We start from the raw sequence: 19,138 nt of genomic DNA, 5'->3' as shown, positions 1-19,138 counted from the left end.
GCTCTTATCACATGGAGCGAGATGTCCAGTTAGAAAGGTCAGGGTCACTCTGAACTGTCAGCATGTTTGTTCAATCAATAAACATCCGTGGGAATTCTACTGTGCCTGGCTCTGAAGCTATAGCCTTAGATAAGAAACCCTCTTGTCCCATAAGAACAAAAACATCATCCAATCTGACAAATGACATGTCACCAGAGGATGAAGGAACTTGTCCTCAGAAGCAGAGAGGACTGTGGAGGTACAGTGAACACTGTCCAAGTCAGACAGTGATCACACCAAGGTGGCCAGTGTCAACTCAAGGAAGGCTGGTGACAAGTGTTCATCTAGCTGGTGACCTGAGGGGAAGGACAGAGGTCAAGAGGAAGTGTCCTGATCAGGGAGATGTCCTGAGGGAATGCAGGGGGTGGGGAGATTGGGGGAAGAGTGTCCCAGTGGGGGTTAGCCTAAACAGAACACATGCTTGGTGGGAGGAGCTAACACAGAGAACAGAATAAAGGAAAAAAACTTAAGATACTGGCCAGGCTAGACCAAGATGAAGAAAAGGATGTTACCAAGGAAGCCTGAATGTGATCCAGAGATTCACAGAGTGTCTGTGGGTTGAAAATGGGATACCATTTAGGGGTACCTGAGTGTGGGGTGGAGTCTTCAGTTCAAATGTGGCAGCTAAGTCCAGGAGGCACCCAGCCAGTAGGGGGAGATGAGCCTTGGAAGTACCCACGCTGAGGAATGGGGGGACCTGCCTCCCCCCTTCCGCTACACAGGACTTCTGCATGGCTCCCAGTATACTCTGACACAGCAACCTCCTGTGGTACCCAGTAAAGCTCCAGTTCCCCAAGTTTTGAGTTCAGGCACAACCTTTGAGAGGATCTGACTGTCCCCACATCTGGACAGACACCGCCACTACCAGCCACATCACCTCAGAGTTGAGCTTTGTGTTACTGGGTTAGGAACAGGCCTGCTCTTTGTCGAAAGCTTGTCTCCAGATTTGTCACTCTTAGAATTCATGTGATCTTCAGGTGATTAGACAGGGTCTCTTCACCAAGGCAGGGCCTGTGGCTGCTACTCTGAAGACAGCCTTTCTGGCCATGGCCTGGATAACTTCCATAAGGACTTCCCTCAATCTGTCATTATAGGGATGGTACAGTGCCTGCCTTTGTTTACCTGACTGGACCTACTATAAAGGTACCCTCTGCCCTCACAGAGCCCAGAGCCCCAAGAAGCTATTTCTCGGGGTCCACCAGACATTACGAGTGGGAAGACAGCTGCAGAATAGCACAAGCACAGAGCAAGGTGGTGAGGACCACGCACTATCCAAGTTCAGGGCAAACAATGGGCAGCTCTCAGAACACGGTATCTTGGGTCTCGAGGACTGAGAAGGGCAGGCAGTGGGGTCAGAAAGGTATAAGTGCTGAGAGGGACGGACACAGAACATTCTGGAAAGAGGAAACTCTTCAAGTATTATGAACAGGATGGTTATAGAACACAATCTTGCCTCAGAATGATGATGAGATCAGGGATCTGGTCAGGTAGACCATCCCAGGGTATGGTCTGGGTGTCTGACCAAGGGGAAGGGAGCTTAAATCAGCCCAGGAGGACAGAGAGCAATGCCCTTTTATCGAGGCTGCACACAGCAGAGCATTGTCCTAGATGGTGGGTCGACTGCCCTAATACTTGGCATTCTGAAAGCTCAGCTGAGCCCAGTGCTCAGAAGTAGTTCTGTGCCCGGAGGCCCAGGCTTTGGAACCAAGAGTCTATCTATATGAGAGAGCTCAGTTTAAGGGTACACAGCTTCAAAAGCCAACTTGCCATGATACATGAAGAAATTCTTAGCCAGGCAGGGTCTATAAGACCGTAAGGTCCCCTTCCTCTTTGAGAACTGGCTGTCATATCTTAAATACACACTTCACCATCCCTTCCAGCAACAGTGAATTCTCTTCCCACAGATATCGAGATCAGGGATATGCTTGGGTGGCAGAACCTGGCACACCCGAGGCCTTGGGTTTCATCCACGGCCCACACCAATCTTAGCCTTAAGTCTGGGTATTCTGTTGCTGTCTCTTCAACACTACGCTGGGTAGGCTACCATCTCAGCTGTTGTGATGAGTACTCCGACAACACAATTCAAGAGCTTATTCTGGCTCTCAGCCCATTTTCCAGGCGCATCCCAGTGGGAGGAGCTTGAAGCAGCTGTCAGTCACATCTCATCAACAGCTAAGGAAGCAGAAGGTGAGGAATGGGTACTGCTGATCAGGTCGAGCAGACCACAGTCGAGGGAACTGCGCTACCCACGATGAGCCTGTCTCCACACCCCAGTTGACAAAATCAAGATGATTCCCAGAGGCTCATCTCTTAGGCGACTGTAGATTCTGTCAAGTTCACAGTTAACTATCATAGCTGTAAATTGAAAATGTGGATCCCTAAACTCCATTCTAGCCTAGCGTGTGGGCAATGCATCTTGAGATGGTGTCCCTACACACACACACACACACACACACACACACACACACACACCCATGGCCTCCCTGGGTTGGGTCTTACTCAGGAAGGCAAGGGAGTCTCTTACCCAGTACTTCCTACTCCCATGACTGTAGGGACGAAGGTGTAAACTGTATAGCCCTTAGACCTAGACATGGGACCTGGTCAGACAGCAAGTGGGAAGAGAGGGGTGAGAGCTTCTCAGACTAGCAAAGTCTCCAAACAACACCCATGGAAAAAGAGGGCTGGAAGATCTGGGCATCTGATGCACGGGGATGGGAGGGTGGGGTTAAATATGATAAAATATATGTATAGAACCCCAAAGCTATGCAAAGTTTCAGATCTTTTAGATATGGAAATGCTCCATCTTGGAATTTTATCTAAGAAAAAACATTCATACAAAAATATGTGCTATAGTTATTTGTTATCATAAAAAGTTAAAATGACTGAAATTTCTAACCCTCTTCTCTAGTCCGGGAACTCCCTCTCCAGCTTATCTGCAATTCTGCTTCCTGTGGTCATAGTTGTCCGGGGTCAAGAACATGAAATGGAAAATTCCAGAGTAATCAATCCCTAAGTTTTAAATAGCTTTCACGACAGTATATTGTTTTAATTGTTGGTTTGTTGTTATTAATCTTTTGCTGTGCCAAATTTATAAATTAAACTTATCATAAATATGTATGTTCAGAAACTAAACCAAAACAAAACACAGTTTACACAGGATTTGGTATTCATCCATCCGATGAAGACTCTTACAGGAGTACCAGAGTCTTACTTCAAAGAATACTTAGTAACAGTTAAGTAATGTTAAATAGAATAGAATGTAAATATTCTTTTTTGTCATAGCAAAAATATATACATATTTATAAAGAAGACATAAGGTATTTTCAATATTACATGATTTTGTTTGTTGAGTGCCTTTTAAATGAGATTCATGATCCCAGAGAATAAAAATCAGTTTCCCAAAAATAGTGTTTCAAACAGTGTACATTTTCTTTTTGTCTTTTGATTGAGTCTTAATATGCCCTCAAACTTGAGCACTAACAATCTTCCTGTCTCAGATTGCCACCATCCACAACCCAGATGAGACGAATGTAAATATTCTTAAAAACATCTGAATTTTACACACACACACACACACACACACACAAACTGGTAAAACTGTTACAAACTATTCAAGGTTATTATCTTAAAATTGGTTTTGTGGGTAGGTTGTAGGTAAATTTTTTGGCTTTGTCTTTTTCTGCATTTCTCAATTTTATTTATTTTCAGACAGGGTTTCATGTATCCCTGCTTGACTTCTAACTTACTATGTAGCTAAGGATGGCTTTGAACTTCTGATCCTTCTGCCTCCGCTTCCCAAGTGCTTGGATCACAGGCATATATCACTACATCCAGTTCATGCTGCACTAGGGGTACAGTCCAGGACCTGCATGCTAGACAAGTACTTTATAGAGTTACATCTCCAGCTTCCTGTCCTCACCCATCATTTTTAATAATCAATATACATGCTAGGGAAGCACTTTATAGAGTTATAGCTCCAGCTTCCTCCTCCCCACCCCCGTTTTTAATAATCAATATGCATGCTAGGCAAGTACTTTATAGAGTTACAGCTCCAGCTTCCTCCTCCCCACCCCCGTTTTTAATAATCAATATGCATGCTAGGCAAGTACTTTATGGAGTTACAGCTCCAGCTTCCTCCTCCCCACCCCCGTTTTTAATAATCAATATGCATGCTAGGCAAGTACTTTATGGAGTTACAGCTCCAGCTTCCTGTCCTCACTCATCGTTTTTAATAAACAATATGGGTTGCATCTTCAATCTACTGATTTTTTTTTCCTTTGAGATAAAGTCTCACTAAGTAACCCTGATTAGTCTGGAGCTGGATGGGTAAACCAAGCTCGCCTGGAATTCAGCCTTCTGCCTCCAGAGTGCTGGGATTAAAGGCCCGTGCCACTGTGCCTCAGGAGCCACTGGTCTGTAAAAGGAAAACAGTAGGCATCAACACACAGGGTTTCCTTCCCCTGCAGAATCGCCTGCTCGGCCTGGGGAAACAAGTGAGAAAACAGCAAGCCAATGACATGTTTTCCAAAGCCCTGAATAAACAGATGCTTCTTCCGCTCCCTTTAGAACCCCTAAGGGCCGGTCTGCAAGGCTTCTGTGTCTGCTCTTCAGCCTGAGAGCAGTAAAATCCTTAGAGAACAACCCTGTCTGCATCAGAGCGATGCAAGGAGGTCCTGGGGGAGCCTGACTCAGCACAGGCAGTGATGGGCGTGGAGCCTTGCCATTGCTGACGTCAGACAAGCAGGTCTACATCCCCAGAGTCCACGGAAAGCACAGAGGGGCTGACAGGGAAATGTGGATCGAGTGCAGAGGACAGATTGTTCTGGAAGCCCTGGCGGCACCGGCACTGTGGCTGAGGGACCAAGTACCTACCCTCTGCCAACTTTTACTACAGCTAATCAAATGTTGATTGGCTCAACTAAAAAGTTCCCCAACCGGCTCCTACAATTATCAAGGAAACCGGGTGACCCAATTTTTCTCAAACCTGCTTTTCAACAGTAGAGAGGAGCAAAGGTTTGCCCAAGTATTTAAAATCAGTGGCCCTGGCAGGAAAGAGATTTTGGAATGCCACAGAAAATTCTAGCACCTCGTGGAAAATAATACTCTAATAGTGAACTGGAAACTCTGGGCCACAAACACGTCCATCTGCAGAAAGGTTGGGACTCCCTGACACTTTTCCAAAAGGCCAACAGAACAATGTCTTTATCACTCAAAAGGTCACCTTCTGTGGTCACATGGCTACTTCCCGGCATTCCCATGACCCCTGGAAAGTCCCAGCCTTGGTCTTCCCCTATACTGGGGAAGGGCTTCCCCCAACCAGGCAACACCCTGACTTCTCACAGATTCCAGACCTACCTCTAACCCTTAGCGCTTGACCATGCATGTATTGGGCTGGTCTACTGGCGCTTGCTGAATGGTTCTACTGGATTTTGGGAGACCTCAGGCAGAGCTGGAGTTAGAGAGCCAGACCCCAGACCCTCAAGTGGCATATGGTCTGGATTAACTTCATTACTGATTTCTCTCATGAAGTACCTGGGTTGGGCCAATTTTCCTCATCTCAGGAAGTAGGTAGCCTGTGAGACTGGTAGTTAGGGGGAAGAGACAGAGAGAGAGTGCCTCTAGCAAGTCACCCTCAAGTAAACACTAGAATTTTTTTCCTTTTTTTTTTTTTTTTTTTTTTTTGAGACAGGGTCTCACTGTGTAGTCTCGGCTGTCCTGGAATTTGCTCTGTAGACCAGGCTGGCCTCGAACTCTGAGATCTGCCTGTCTCTGTCTCCCAAGTGCTAGGATTAAAGGGGTACACCACCACCACCAGATGCAGAATAATTTTAAATAAGACACAGCAACCAGTAGTCGCATAGACTAGAGTGACATGAACTTCCTGGACAGCTTCTAGCCATGCAAGGTGCCAGGAGCTGTTTCCTCCTCTCTGAACAGCAGGATAGGTTGCCTTGAAAGATTAGGAAAACAGGTGCAAAGCATCTAGCCACAGTGGCTATTTTGGAGAGAGGAGCGGGCACTGAGAGGGGATTAACAAAGCCAACAGGTGCCCTTCTTTGGAAGGTAGAGAACTGCTAAGCCACCAGACTCACAACTAGTACAAAGGCCAGGCCCCAGGGGGATCCTGTTTCTGTCCAGCCTCAGCCTGACAATGGGAACATTTTGTCAAAGGAAAGGGCACGTCCCTAAGATGATGTCAAAACTGGATTGAATACCTTAAGAGCCATTAGTTGGCCTGCCATTTCATAGTTCAGGAAACCAAAGCCCAGGGTAGCTGGGGATGAAGTGAGATGAGAGCCAGTTTACAGGTTTCTCTCAACTGTCCACAGAACAATGTCATCTCCCGTCCAATCAGGACCACTAGGTTCCTGCAGAGAACAGGCAACCACCACAACCATACCCACACCCTCTGGCTCTCTGAGAGTGTCTTCACACATTTAGATGACATGTATCTTTGCTATGGACACGGATGTATCTAGAAATGGCCCCCGACCACTCCCAGATCATGCCGGCTCAAAATCCTTAATAAGGTATCTTACACTCTCCCGTCTCCAGACCCAGGGGCTCTGAGACCCACTCCTGGAGTTTTGTGAGGCCCAGAGGTGGACCTGCCAACTCTTAGCAATGAGGGAAGGCAATAGGGTACTGATTCTCTAGTTAAGTTCAAAAGACAAGTAGAAAAGAGTTCCAATATGGGGCTAATAAAAGAAATACAGACATTTTCAATGACTTGTCACACCTACCAAATCTAATTTCCCAAGATGTGTCAGGTAGCTTTCTGTTACTAAAACAAATACCTAAAATACAATTTACATCTAAAAAAAGAAAAAAAGGTGGTTTACTTTGCTTCAGCTTTATAACCTAGTCCAGGGTCAGTTGGGCCTTCAGCTTTGGGCCTGTGGTACACCAAAACTATTCAACTCAGGTCCAGAAGGTGAGAGGGGTAACAGCCTCACACCTCCAACGACCGGACCCCAACCCCTGAAATACCTGCAGCAGACCCAAAGCAGTTATTCCCAGGCTGGGGGGAAGGGTGTCTTTTGAAAACATGTTTTTGTTTTGTTTTGGTTTTAATAAGTATTACTTGATTTGTAAAAACATGAGGAAGTTTCTGGCTGAGGTGTGACAGGAAGGTTGTAGCCTCTACATTTCCTTCATCTGCAAAAAAAATGAACAAAACAAGCAACCTGTTCTCTCAGTCAAGGGGGAGGCCACAGAGAGCTGTCTCTCAAGGAGGCCTTATCTTTCCTGAGGACTTTTCCTTCTCCAAAGTGTTCTGGTGGCAGCAGTACCATCCCTAAGCCCAAGCCGAGACTGCATGTGGATCCACACCACTCCCCAGAGGCCACAACTCACAACAGGTGGGAACAGGGGTAGAAACCTTTGCTGCCTTCAGGGTCCCAGCTGATCAGAGGCCCAACCTTAAAGAAACAGCCAAAATACAGACACAGAGGTTTTTGTTAGAAAGATCCATGTGACACACACACCCAGGAACACAGCACACAGAGTTGATGGTTACTTCTCTCCTTATCCCACCCCCATTTTAGTTTTTGTTTGGGGTTTGTTTTTTGTTTTTTTTTTTTTTTTTCTATAGCCAAGATGACTTAGTTTTGGGTTTGGTTTTTTTTTTTTTTTTTTTTCTTTTTTTTTTCTTTTTCCATTTTGGTTTTGGTTTTGTAATGAGAAAACTCACTACTACAGCCAGGAAGACATTAAACTTCAGCTCTTCCAGCCTCTCTACCCCCAAGTATTGGCATCACAGGGATTTGGGGTTGGCCTTTAACTCAGAGATCTACCTGCCTTGCAGTTTGGGATTTTTTTTGGGGGGGGGATGTTAAGCTGGAGAGATGGCACTTGTCCAGAATCAAAGCACTGAGAGAGAGAAGTTGAGGCAGGAAGACTGCCATTAATTTAAGGCCTTCCTTGACTACATTCAGAGTACCGAACCAACCAGGGCCACGCAGCAAAACCCTGTCTCAAAATACAAAACAATTTTTTTTCTCTCCCAGGTTCTCAGGAAGTTCTTAACGGAGACCTCACAGAAAGGTTTGGACACGGTTAAGCGGTGACTGAGGAGGCCGGTGTACAACTCCAAAGTTACAGACAATACTTGTAGCAATGTCCAAAGCCTGTGCTTGACAAGATATAGAGCCACAGCTGGGCAGCTGGGCCCCCATCCCTAACACCCACACCCCAGAACTCAGGTTCCCAACCTTAAAGGGCTCATAATAACTGTCTCAGTGTCCCTTTAGCTCTGTTTGGTGACTTACAGTTGTTGTGTGGTTGGTTGGTTGGTTTGTTTTTGAGGCAGTGTCTCACGATGTAGCTCAAATTGGCCTAAAACTCCCTCCACAGCCCAGGCTTGTCTTGAATTCACAGAAGTTCTCTTGCTTCAGTGATTATGTACTAGAATTATAGACATGAGCAATCACATTAAGTTCTTTTAAAAAATTAAATTGTATTTTATGTGTATAGGTATTTTGTCTGTATGTATGGCTGTTTAGCAGATATGTCTGTGCAGCACATTTGTGCCTGGTATCCAGAGTTAAAAAGAGGCTCTCCTAGAATTGAAGTTACAAACAGTCATGGGTCTCCATGTTGAACATGGGTCCTCTGGAAGTGAAGCCAGTGCTCTTAACTGCTGAGCCATCTCTCTGGCCCCATTACTACATTTTTATAATAACTGAGATAACCAATGGACAAAATGGCCTTTTTTTTTTATCATGAATGTCCAACTCCTATCACAAGGGCATGTCACATGGTTATTATCACCAACAACCCAGAGAGGCCAAGCCTGGAGAGAGACTCTTACATGAAAACTGTGCAGTAGTCACCACAGAAGAAGGCCCACTGGACGGGGTATGGCTAGATGCTGCCCCAGGACAACAGAGCGGCAGCAACATTCCTCCTCCAAGTCTGCCTCACCTTCTCAGATAGCAGAAATACTCACTTCCACATACGAATGGATGTACAACCTATATTTGGGGCATAGGCATGGGGCATGTCAACATAGTAGGAGATAGTTCTCCAAGCCTGGCACAGCTTCCAGCTCAGTCTGCACTTCCACACCCATTCTCTACCAGCCTTCTTCCCATCCTGCACCTCTGCCACCCTTCACTCTCTCCCTGCCAACCTGATTCTAGCCGCTGTCCTGAGAGCTAAGGAATGTACCCGGATGGTCACCTCTAGGCTGAAGTCAGGATGCTGGCCCCTTCAGCAATGGAAAACACGGGATCTGGTACTGTTGCTCCGGCTCCCACAGAGCCATCCACACCTAAAGGGAAACTTGAGGCAACTTACACAGAACCTTTAATTACTGTCAGAAGACTTGGCTGAAGGCCTGCGAGGCTCAGATATCCACGGTGGGGCTATATATACATCAGGTGCACCTAGTCTCAATGATGGAGTCTCTCTGTCTCCAAGAGACTATTCTAGGGACGGCTATCCGTTCTGAGTTAAATTGGTCTTCTGCTGATTTAGAGGCTCTCTAATCCTCCATCTGTAAATAAATGCAGTCATTTCCCAACCGTTTATACCTTTAAAGGCGAATACCTGAGCAGAGGTGCTAGGATATTTATTTCATCTAACTGGCAAAGGACTTAGGTCTGGAGAGCAGAAATAGAGGCCCAGGCGGCAGGCTGTAAGCCTGGCTCCACTGTATCTTACAGGAGACCTTGGGCAACCGCACTTTTTTAGTTCTGAGAGTTTTCTCCTCACCCTTCTTCCCTCCCCTTGGCAAACACTCTACCACAGAGCTCCATCCTCAGCCCTAGGCGCAGTTTCTTCATCAGTATAATTCAGTGGCTTGCTTTCAGTTCCTTCAGCTTCAAAGGCTTGATTCTGGGCGTCTCCCTACTGCTTTAAGAGATTTACAAAACACCAATCACCGCTGGTAACAGAATGCCAGTCTCAGGCCCTGTCGGGCGCTCAGCTCCTCACACAGGAAAAAGTCCTCACTCCCTATAGCATCTGTAGCAGAGCCCAGGTAGACCAGGTCAGGTCCCGGGTAGCAGGGACCACAATGCCTGGTGAAAACAGCTGTGAGACCCACGTGCACTGGCCCTGTAACACCTCACTCCGCGCCTGGGGCTCTGGAGGCAGGAAGGGGACGCGAGGGCACTCGGACGCGACCAGAGGCCCAGAGCTGTTCCCTAGGCTCCTTTCCAAGCCCCAGTTCTGGGCCGGCCGCACTGCCGCCTGCCTTGCACTTTCTCCTCGACCCTCCGCCGGCCGCAGAGGCCGAGATCGCCGTTGGGGCCGCAGCCTGGAGCCCAGACCCTGGTGCCCCAAGAGGGCAACGGAAGCAGCGGTCAGGGACGTGCGCACGAAGGGCCTCACTGCATCCGGGCTCTCCATGCTGCCGGCTACCCGCGATCCGTGACAGGTACCCGGCCGCACCCAGCCCCCGCCCTCCGCTCACCTGCTCCGCCGCGGCACAGGGTAGAGTTTACGCCGCGGGCGGAGCGCTTCTTCCCGGCTAGCGCCGGCCCCGCCCACTGCCCCGGTTCGCCCGCGCCCCGGACACGCCCCCGGTAGCGACCCGCCCACTTCCCTGGCTCCGCCCCTGATCCGTCCCTTGGGCGGTGCCAGGTTCCCCAGCGCACTTGCGTATTTGCGGGTTTACTGAAAAACACTGGGTGCACAAGGTCCAGGCCTTCTCTGTGTCTTGTCCTGGAAGTCCCGGCATCATGTTGACACTGAAATTTGAAGTTGAGTAGTACCTTTTCTTAGGGGCCTGGCAGCGCCAGGGGGACAAGGCGTGTGTATTTGGTTTGTGATTTTAGGAGCCTCTGCTGCCCCTCCCTCGGGTTTCATGCACTTTAAAATGGAGTCTAAAGTAAGCTAACATAGTGAGCATTCTCCTCATTGATTTTTTTAGAGTGCTTCGGCGACATGGGGAGCTCTGGGTAAATATGAACCGGGATAAAATTGCATTGAGATCTAGGAATCCACCTCAGGGCAGGATCTGGGGTCTGTGGAGTGAGTTGAAATTGTCAACCATTTGCCACAGTTGTCAATTATCTCAGTAGCATTTTTTTTCTCCTTTAATTACTGTGAAATTCATATAAAATAAAATTGTCATTGTAGGGCCGGGGATGTAGTTCAACAGAGTGCTTGCCTAGTCTGCAGGAAGCCCTGAGTTCAATACTCAATTCTGGTGTATGCACGGGTGCATAATCCTGTCACTAGAAATCCAAGGTCATCCTTAGCTACATAGCAGGTTCGAGGCTAACCTGGGACACATTAGATCTTGTCTTTAAAATAAAAAAATACAGCTGGGCAGTCAGTAGTGGTGCACACTTTAATCCCAGCACTGGAAAGGCAGAAACAGGCAGATCTCTGAGTTCAAGGCCAGCCTGGTTTACAGAGTGAGTTTCAGGACAGCTAGAGCTATGTAGAGACCCCGTCTTCATCACCATCCCCGGATAAAAAAAAGTAGACATTTTAATTTAAGGTATTTAGTGAATTCAATGTGTTCAGATCTGGCTTGCATGGTTGTAAAACAGCTCATTGCTCAAAAATTAAAAGGCAGTTGCACAATTTAAAAGTTTGTTTTCTACCCCTCTCCCTGACCCTGTCAGCCACCAGTCTACTGTGTCTCTGTAGACTTAGCTCAATATCCTTTTTTTTCTTAGCACAATTGAGAAATCGGGTTCCACCTGGCAGATAGCATGGAATCAGTGGAATCATGGTACAGAGGTCAGCGCATGGAATCATGGGATGGAGGTCCAAAATCTTTCCCTTCTGCCTATCCATCGAAGTTCCTTATCCTTTCTGGGCCTCAGTTTCCTCCTCTGTGAAAAGACAGTGTGAGACCCTTCTGAGGAGCACAGCAAGTTAAAGAGAAATGGGAGTGCAGAGGGTGGAGGGGGCAGCGTGGATGCTGAACAAACAGCAATTGTTTCCTTCCTCTCCCTTTCTTCTCAGTTTGAGGTGGTATGGGTTTCATTTGTTCTGCCTAACACTGAACTTCAGATCAGAGCTCTCTTCAAAGTCTACTCTCCTCCCCCAGTAGAGCACCATTCTTCTCTGTCCAGCACAGGTGACCCTTATCAATGGCGGCAACGGCCCCACGTGTAAGTGGTGGCCAGAGGTTCTGGACCTTGGGGGATGCTCACCACACTTGGAAAAGCCCAACTGGGCCGTAACGGAGGCTTCTTTATTGAACAGGACTCACAACTAACACACGGACCACTGTCTCAGTCTGTTTGGGCTGCTATAACAAACCACCAGAGGCAGGTAACTTATAACAATAGAAATTTGTTTTTTCATTGTTCTGGAGGCTGGGCAGCCCAAGACCAAGACCTTAGCAGGCTTCTTGTCCAGAGAGGACTTGTGTTCTAGTTTATAGGCAATCTCATATGGTGTCCTGTGATGTCTACACGCAGACAGCACAGAATCAGTAGACCTTGGTCTGAAATCTCCTTCTTCTTGATCTCATCCATGAGACCTGTGTTCCTGTGGCCTAATCACTGCCCAAAGGCTCCACCTCTTAACCAATAACCTTGAGGGTTTGGATTTCAGCCCAGCAACTTTGAAGGGACAAAACCACCGAGACTTCAGCATTTGCAGAATGTAAGTAAAAAAATAAGTCCCAGAGACTGGGCAGTTATCTACTACTGCAATATAGCCTCAGCTAGTCTGATCTGGGCTGAACATTTAACATTTAGCATTTTGGGTTATGGACAGTATTTTTTTTGTTGGACTTTTATAAAAGGTTTAGTTACATATTTATAATCTGTGTGTTCGTCTTTTTGTTTTGTGGGTTTTTTTTTTCTGTAATACCCCTTTAGGTAATTTTCTTATTCTTTTTTTAAAAGATTTATTAATTTATTTTACATATGCGAGTACATTGTTGCTCTCTTAAGACACACCAGAAAAGGGCATCAAATTCCATTACACATAGTTGTGAGCCACCATGTGGTTACTGGGATTTGAACTCAGGACCTCTGGAAGAGCAGTCAGTGCTCTTAACCACTGAGCCATCTCTCCGGCCCTAATTTTCTTATTCTTTTGAGAATACTATATGGGGCTCATCATGTTGCCAAGACTGGTCTCGAACTCATGGTCCTTTGGCCTTAGCCTCTTGTTGAGAATTTTATTACATGAGGATTTGGGGGGGGGGGGTGAAGTTGGAAGCCTTGCTTCTCATGAGGTAGAAGAACAGATGAGCAAATGGGTTCTAGAAGTGGTGGACATTATGTTGCCTAAAGGAGTTAGTTGCTTTTTGAGTCACAGGGAGCCACATTCTGTGTCAGAATAGTCTCAGTAGAGACTCCTGAGACTGGTGGTTTGAATATGTTTGACCCATGAGAAGTGGCACTATTAAGAGGAGTGGCCTTATTGGAGGAGGTATGGCCTTGTTAGAGGAAGTGTGTCACTGTCGAGGCAGGGCTTGGAGGTCTCATATATATAGCACAAAGAATTAATAAACCCCATTATGGGGTCGTTTCCTGCCTCAATGGTTTATGTTCCCATATGAAAGACACACGCCCAACCTTTATATTTAATATGCCTTAAGCAGCACAGTAACTGGGCATGTGCCTCATCTCTGTGTTGTTAGAACCCACCCCTCACTGATAACTCTGAGTTACTACTTAACGAATTTCTATGTTCCATCTTGGCTGCTCTTGACCCAATTGCGGAACCTTCTGGGCCGCGTTCTTTACGTGGTGGCTCTGGTTCTCCCTCCTGCATGTTCTTGCCCTTCCATGGCCGCTATCTGTTCTTCTCTCCTGCACACACTCCTAAGGCATCATGGTAACCTCTGTCCTGCACACTTCTGAGGCACGGTGTCTCCTCTTTCCTTTTGGGGGATCCCAAGCTCAGGAACCCTAAATCCCACCTCTGTCTCTCCTCTCCAGCAGCTATTGGCTGCTGGCATGTTTATTTACCAATCAGAATTAACTGGGGGCAGGTTCCCAGAAACCACATGCAGACCCTCTTGTGCAAACAGTTTTGGGGATCCCAGTTAGCATTAGAATACAAGCGGGCAGAATATATATGCTCAAGTCTGGTGAGTGTGACAGAGCCTCTTCCTGACTATGGAAGACAGTTTCTTTGCTACCTGTGGATCAAGATGTAGAACTCTCAGCTCCTTCTCCAGTACCATGGCTGCCTGCACGCTGCCATGCGTCCTACCATGACCATAATAGACTAAACCTCTGAACCTGTAAGCCAGTCCCAAAATAGAGTTGCCATGGTCATGGTGTCTCTTCACCGAAATGAAACTAAGTCAGGAGGGCTCCAGAAAACGGAGCCATGCTACCAGGAACCCCTGGCCTCTAGACAGACATTAGCCATGCATCCCTAGGTGTATCATCAGTCATGAGGCAGATACTCTAAAGCAAGTCTTTCCTTGCTAGGGTATGATGGCTAATGTTGGTTATTCACCTCACTGCCCTGAGTGACACTTGGGATATCTACAAAGCATAATTCTGGGATGCGACTTCTATGGCATTTCCAGAGATGATTAACATATGGGTCTGCAAACTGTGCGGGGAAGAACCGCCCTGAATGAGGATCGAATTGTGTAATAGGTTGGGGGCCCAGAAGGAGTAGAAAGGCAAAGAGAGGGGCAAGCTCAAGTGTAGGCATGCTTCCCTATTCTTGAACAGGTATGTTTTTTGCTCCTGTGCTAAGGAAATCTGCCTCTTCAGCCTTTGAATGGGGGACAGGCACGAGATGCTCATCGGGACATTTCCAGCTCTTGGACCAGGGCTACATATTGGACCACCTTGTCCTAAAGCTGTGGGTTGAGACTGCTCGAAGGCTTTCTGTCTAAGCAGCTACTGGTTTACCTGTCTTTTTCTGATTCTATAGGTCAATCTACTAAGTTCTGCCTATAATTACGTGTGTGTGTGTGTGTGTGTGTGTGTGTGTGTGTGTGCATGCACATGTATGTACACACATGCATATACACATATATCATCTATCTATATTATATTTATATGTTAATATGCATATACACACATTTATACATAGATATACAGATAGATAGATAGATAGATAGATAGATAGATAGATAGATAAAATCAATTCTACTTTAGAGAAATTTGTCTAATATATAGACAAGACTTTGCCAGTAAATCTGGGCATTGGCAGCCATCACCTGCAAGATCATAGTCATTCACCTGGTGACACTTTTGTTGCGGTAAATATTAAAAGGATGGCTAATACCTCTATCAGCCGCCCCCCTCTGAGTCTCACTTTGCAGACATCGCTCTAGTGCGAAGCTGGCACACACACTCGGTCCCCACACCACTTGGCACTCCAGGGCACCTTTAAGAACTCATGCACGGTTCACTCCACCACCCATGTTGTTTCTGTCCCGGGTGGATACAACCGCTGTGGTGTGTTCCTTTCCTCTACTGCCCAGTACAAACATTAGTCCAAAGTCCAGTAGTTTTTCAAACCCTCTACACAATAAGCTTACATCCAATGGACAAAGATACAAGCTGTCCTTCCATAAGAGACAAAAAGACCTATAGAATCCCTTAAGAATATTCATACCATCAACCATGTCTCCGACCTGATAAGCAATATTAGGCTTCAGGCGGGAGGGAGGTCTGTAATGTGAAACAACTTACTGTTGTCTTCCCCCCTCCCATTGTTGTAAATAACTTTTAATGACCAAAGCCCAGATTTGTACATTTTTTATCTAACTGCTAAAACCATTCTTCCATCCGGATTTACCGTAACATTTGGAAAAGGAATAAATAAATGTCTTTTTTAAAAAAGAATATTCATATCTACCTATCACCAATTATGGCCACCTGGATCTAGATCCTCCTTCTCCAGCTCCATCTTGATTGTCTCCAGAATCCCTTTCTCTCCTGCCTCTACTTCCTTTCTCCACCTATCTCTCTCTCGTCCAATCATGTATCGCCTTAACATAAGTCTACACACTTTCCTGCGTGGACATCATTTTCTCCACACAGTTGGACGATTTCATTTCTCTGTGGAGGGGTTTGTTTTCTTCTGAGGACTCTGCTCTTACCATTTAAACTAGCGGTTCTCAGACTGTTTGTATTTCCAAACTGTTTACTTTTAAAACAAATCAAGACCTTCACAGACACTTTGGCTTGTGCGACTTGTGGCTACGGAAACTTTCTGTATGTGCTAATCAGCTCTCTGGGGCTGAGAGAAAAATGCCTGGGATGGTTAACTTCAAAGGAGGACAGGTTTTTTTTTTTTTGTTTTTTTGTTTTTTGGGTTTTTTTAGGTTCATGGCATCAGAAGTTTGAGTCTATAGTCACTTACCCTTGAGCCTACAGTGACACAGACCGTCGGGGCCAAGGCATGTGATAGAAGAAACCTGTTCTACTCATGGTGGCCTGGCAGCAAAGAGAGAGAGGAAGTGACCGGTATACCATTGTCTCCCTCAAGGTCTTCAGTGACTAGACTTTCACTAGGCCTCACTTCTCCTCAGAACATTTTGACACCAAATGTGTGTTGGCCGGGGGGGGGGGGGGGGGATTTCACACTAACAACCAATTATCTGACCTTCTAGACACCAGCAATTGTGACGGTCTATACTTAAATTCAGTTCTTCCTGGAGTTAGGGCAGATCTCACAAATTAAGGGCTTGGTCCCCTGAGACTTTCCCCTCCTTCAGAGACAATTTTCTAGTCTTTGATAATTTCACCTTTTAGGTACAAATTGGGGGTTCCCCTGGCCTCCTAGTGTTTGAGTACAGAGTGATCACTACGTTGCCTCCTGGCTTAATACAGAGAAGATTGCACAGGATGGAGAGAAGCATCCAGATGAAGATGGGCAGTAGGCCTGCCGTGGTCTGAGCCTGTGAGCCCCTTTGTCCCTGTACCATCCTCCTGACACAAGCAAGCATTCACCAGCCTAGGAGCGCTCTGGATTGTGCCATTTATGGATTTTTACTTTCTCCTAGTTTTAGGGACCAAATGGCTTCTCACACACAGTGATGTGTCCTCCCCAGCCTCTAGTTTAGGGCTTCTGAAGGCAGATTAGATTTTCCTGGAGGCCTAATCTCATAGGCTTCACAGACTACCCCTATCTTCAGCACCAGATGGGTGGGGCTCGAAGCCCCACGCCCTAAGCATGATGTAGTCTGGCTGTAGCGTCCCTCCATAACTTTCTCTTCAGGTAACTCCTTCAGTTTCTGCCGACTCACCCTCGATGCCTGTAAGTCGAAGGCAAATGAACCCTCTCCTCTCCTAAGTCTTCAGAGTGTTTACTCGAAACAACAGAAAGGAAACTGAGATCTCACCAGTGTGGAGAATGCAGATAACTGAGCTGTGACATCCCATCAGCATGGCTCCCATCCTGCCTTGCCACATTACACATCTATTCTCCAGCTCAGAGGAAGATGGGAGTAACTAATGAGAGTGGCTACCTCACACAGCAAGGAACATTTAGGTTGCAAAGCAGCACTGAGAGTTGTATAACCAATGAACTCATCTTTGGGCACAAATCCATAGACCCCAGGAGTGCTTACCACCAATTCTAAGCCAGAGACTTGATGCCGGACAAATTCCATCAACCAGTGCCCCTCCCTAACCACTGCTATATCCTGCAACTCTCAGACTTTTATACAGGGTTGGTGCGACTGTGTCATAAGCCACTGCCTTTTACTCTCTCTTCCCCATTTTTCCAAAAGCAAGTAGTTTCATTTTAACATAGTCTTGGGTCTAGATAAAATTCTTCCTATAACTGAGGGGGTTTACAGTCTTAGCAATGGCAGAGTAGTTTACGTCTATACTTCCACAGACAACATCAACTCTGGACAAAATATCTCAAAACCTATCATTTCCAAGAAGCCTATAACAACCCAAGCCAGGAAGAAACGGGAGAGTATCTAACTCCAGGGAAAGGGAGTCAAGGTCTTTTTTACAGCTCTCCTCTGGGAGTTCAGACTGTGGCAGCTTGAGGTGGGGAGGGGCTACTGCTGGTCAGAGCTGTGTTGGCTCTTGGGTCCACAGAGGTGGCTGGAGGCTGCCAGGATGTCCCGACAATAGGACAAGAGTCAGGGTTAAAACAAAGACAGCTGCCGAGGAAAGACCCCCCTCAGATAAGCATAGAATTCTCTCTCAAATCAGTGGCTGCCCAACGTGAGCCACTAGATTACAAAGAGAGAGAATTCATTGAGAAGATGTAGCAGTACTACTTATTAGTACATGGCCTGAACTGAAAAGCTTCTATCTGTGTGAAGCAAAATCTTGCATTAAGGAAAGAAGTTGAAAAAAACCACAAGTTAAGAAGTATAGCAGTCCTCTTAGGGTTTGCTGAAAACAGTCTCTGTGTGTCTCTGAGTGTGTGTGTCTCTCTGTTTCTCTCTGTTTCTCTGTCTCTCTCTGTCACACACACACACATTCTCTCTCTCTCTTCTCTCTCTCTCTCTCTCTCTCTCTCTCTCTCTCTCTCAGGCATAGATCTTAATTTTTAAAATGCCATGCATAATATTGAAAAATGTCAATTATCTATAAATTCATTATCGTCCCAATCAATTTTTAGTGGAAATTGACAAGTCAGTTATAAATGTTTAACAAGCACTAGGTGTGGTGGTACGTACCTTAAGTCCTCAGGAGGCAGAAACCAGTGAATCTGTGGGATTGAGACCAGCCTGGCTTAGCTACCTAGTTTCAGGCCAGCTAAGACTGTGTATCGAGACCCTATCTCAAAAAAAAAGAAAATGAACAGGAACATTAAGTATCTCAATGGTCAAAACAGTTTTTGCAATAGTTGGAAAGGCTGTGCTAATCGAGGGCAGTAGGTATTGGGCAACAAAGGACTAGAGAAATTGTAGAGATAGCCAGTTGCTTTTCTGAGAAAGAGGCTAAGAATATTTGATAGATAAAAGCAAGTCTTTTTTTAAAAAATGGATTTGAGTTCACTTTTTGTGCGTTAGTGTTTCGCCTGTATTTCTGTGTACCATGTGCATTCAGTGCCTATGGAGGCCAGAAGAGGGCAGCACACCTCCAGGAAATGGAGTTGCTGACTGTTGTGAGCTGCCATTTTGGTGCTGACAATTGAACCCAGGTTCTCTAAAAGAGTAGCCACTGCTCTTAACTGTTGAGCTATTTCTGCCCTAGGGAAGTCTTAACACATGGTGCTGAAATGACTG

At 46.2% G+C, this 19,138-nt stretch overlaps 1 protein-coding gene across 9 annotated transcripts in view; it reads right to left on the bottom strand.

Annotated features, from left to right (window-relative positions):
• Positions 1-18,681, bottom strand: part of PSEN2 (presenilin 2) — a 34,234-nt gene extending 15,553 nt beyond the window's left edge. For 2 of the 9 annotated variants that reach the window (XM_080926691.1, XM_080926692.1), the window contains exon 1: positions 3,786-3,978. In XM_080926691.1, coding sequence (XP_080782817.1) covers positions 3,786-3,857 — 72 coding nt within the window. In that variant the 5' untranslated portion in view covers positions 3,858-3,978. Of the gene's footprint in view, positions 1-3,785; positions 3,979-7,395; positions 7,461-8,309; positions 8,446-8,851; positions 9,015-9,172; positions 9,314-9,787; positions 9,898-10,459; positions 10,517-18,586 lie in introns of those variants that run through there. The other 7 variants (XM_080926693.1, XM_080926694.1, XM_080926695.1 and 4 more) reach the window with 7 other exon arrangements.
• Between the last annotated feature and the right edge of the window lie 457 nt (positions 18,682-19,138).

The sequence above is a fragment of the Micromys minutus genome (genome assembly GCF_963924665.1).
Source record: "Micromys minutus genome assembly, chromosome: 1".
In the NCBI taxonomy this organism is placed as follows: domain Eukaryota; kingdom Metazoa; phylum Chordata; class Mammalia; order Rodentia; family Muridae; genus Micromys; species Micromys minutus.
This window is presented reverse-complemented; position numbering and strand designations above follow the sequence as displayed.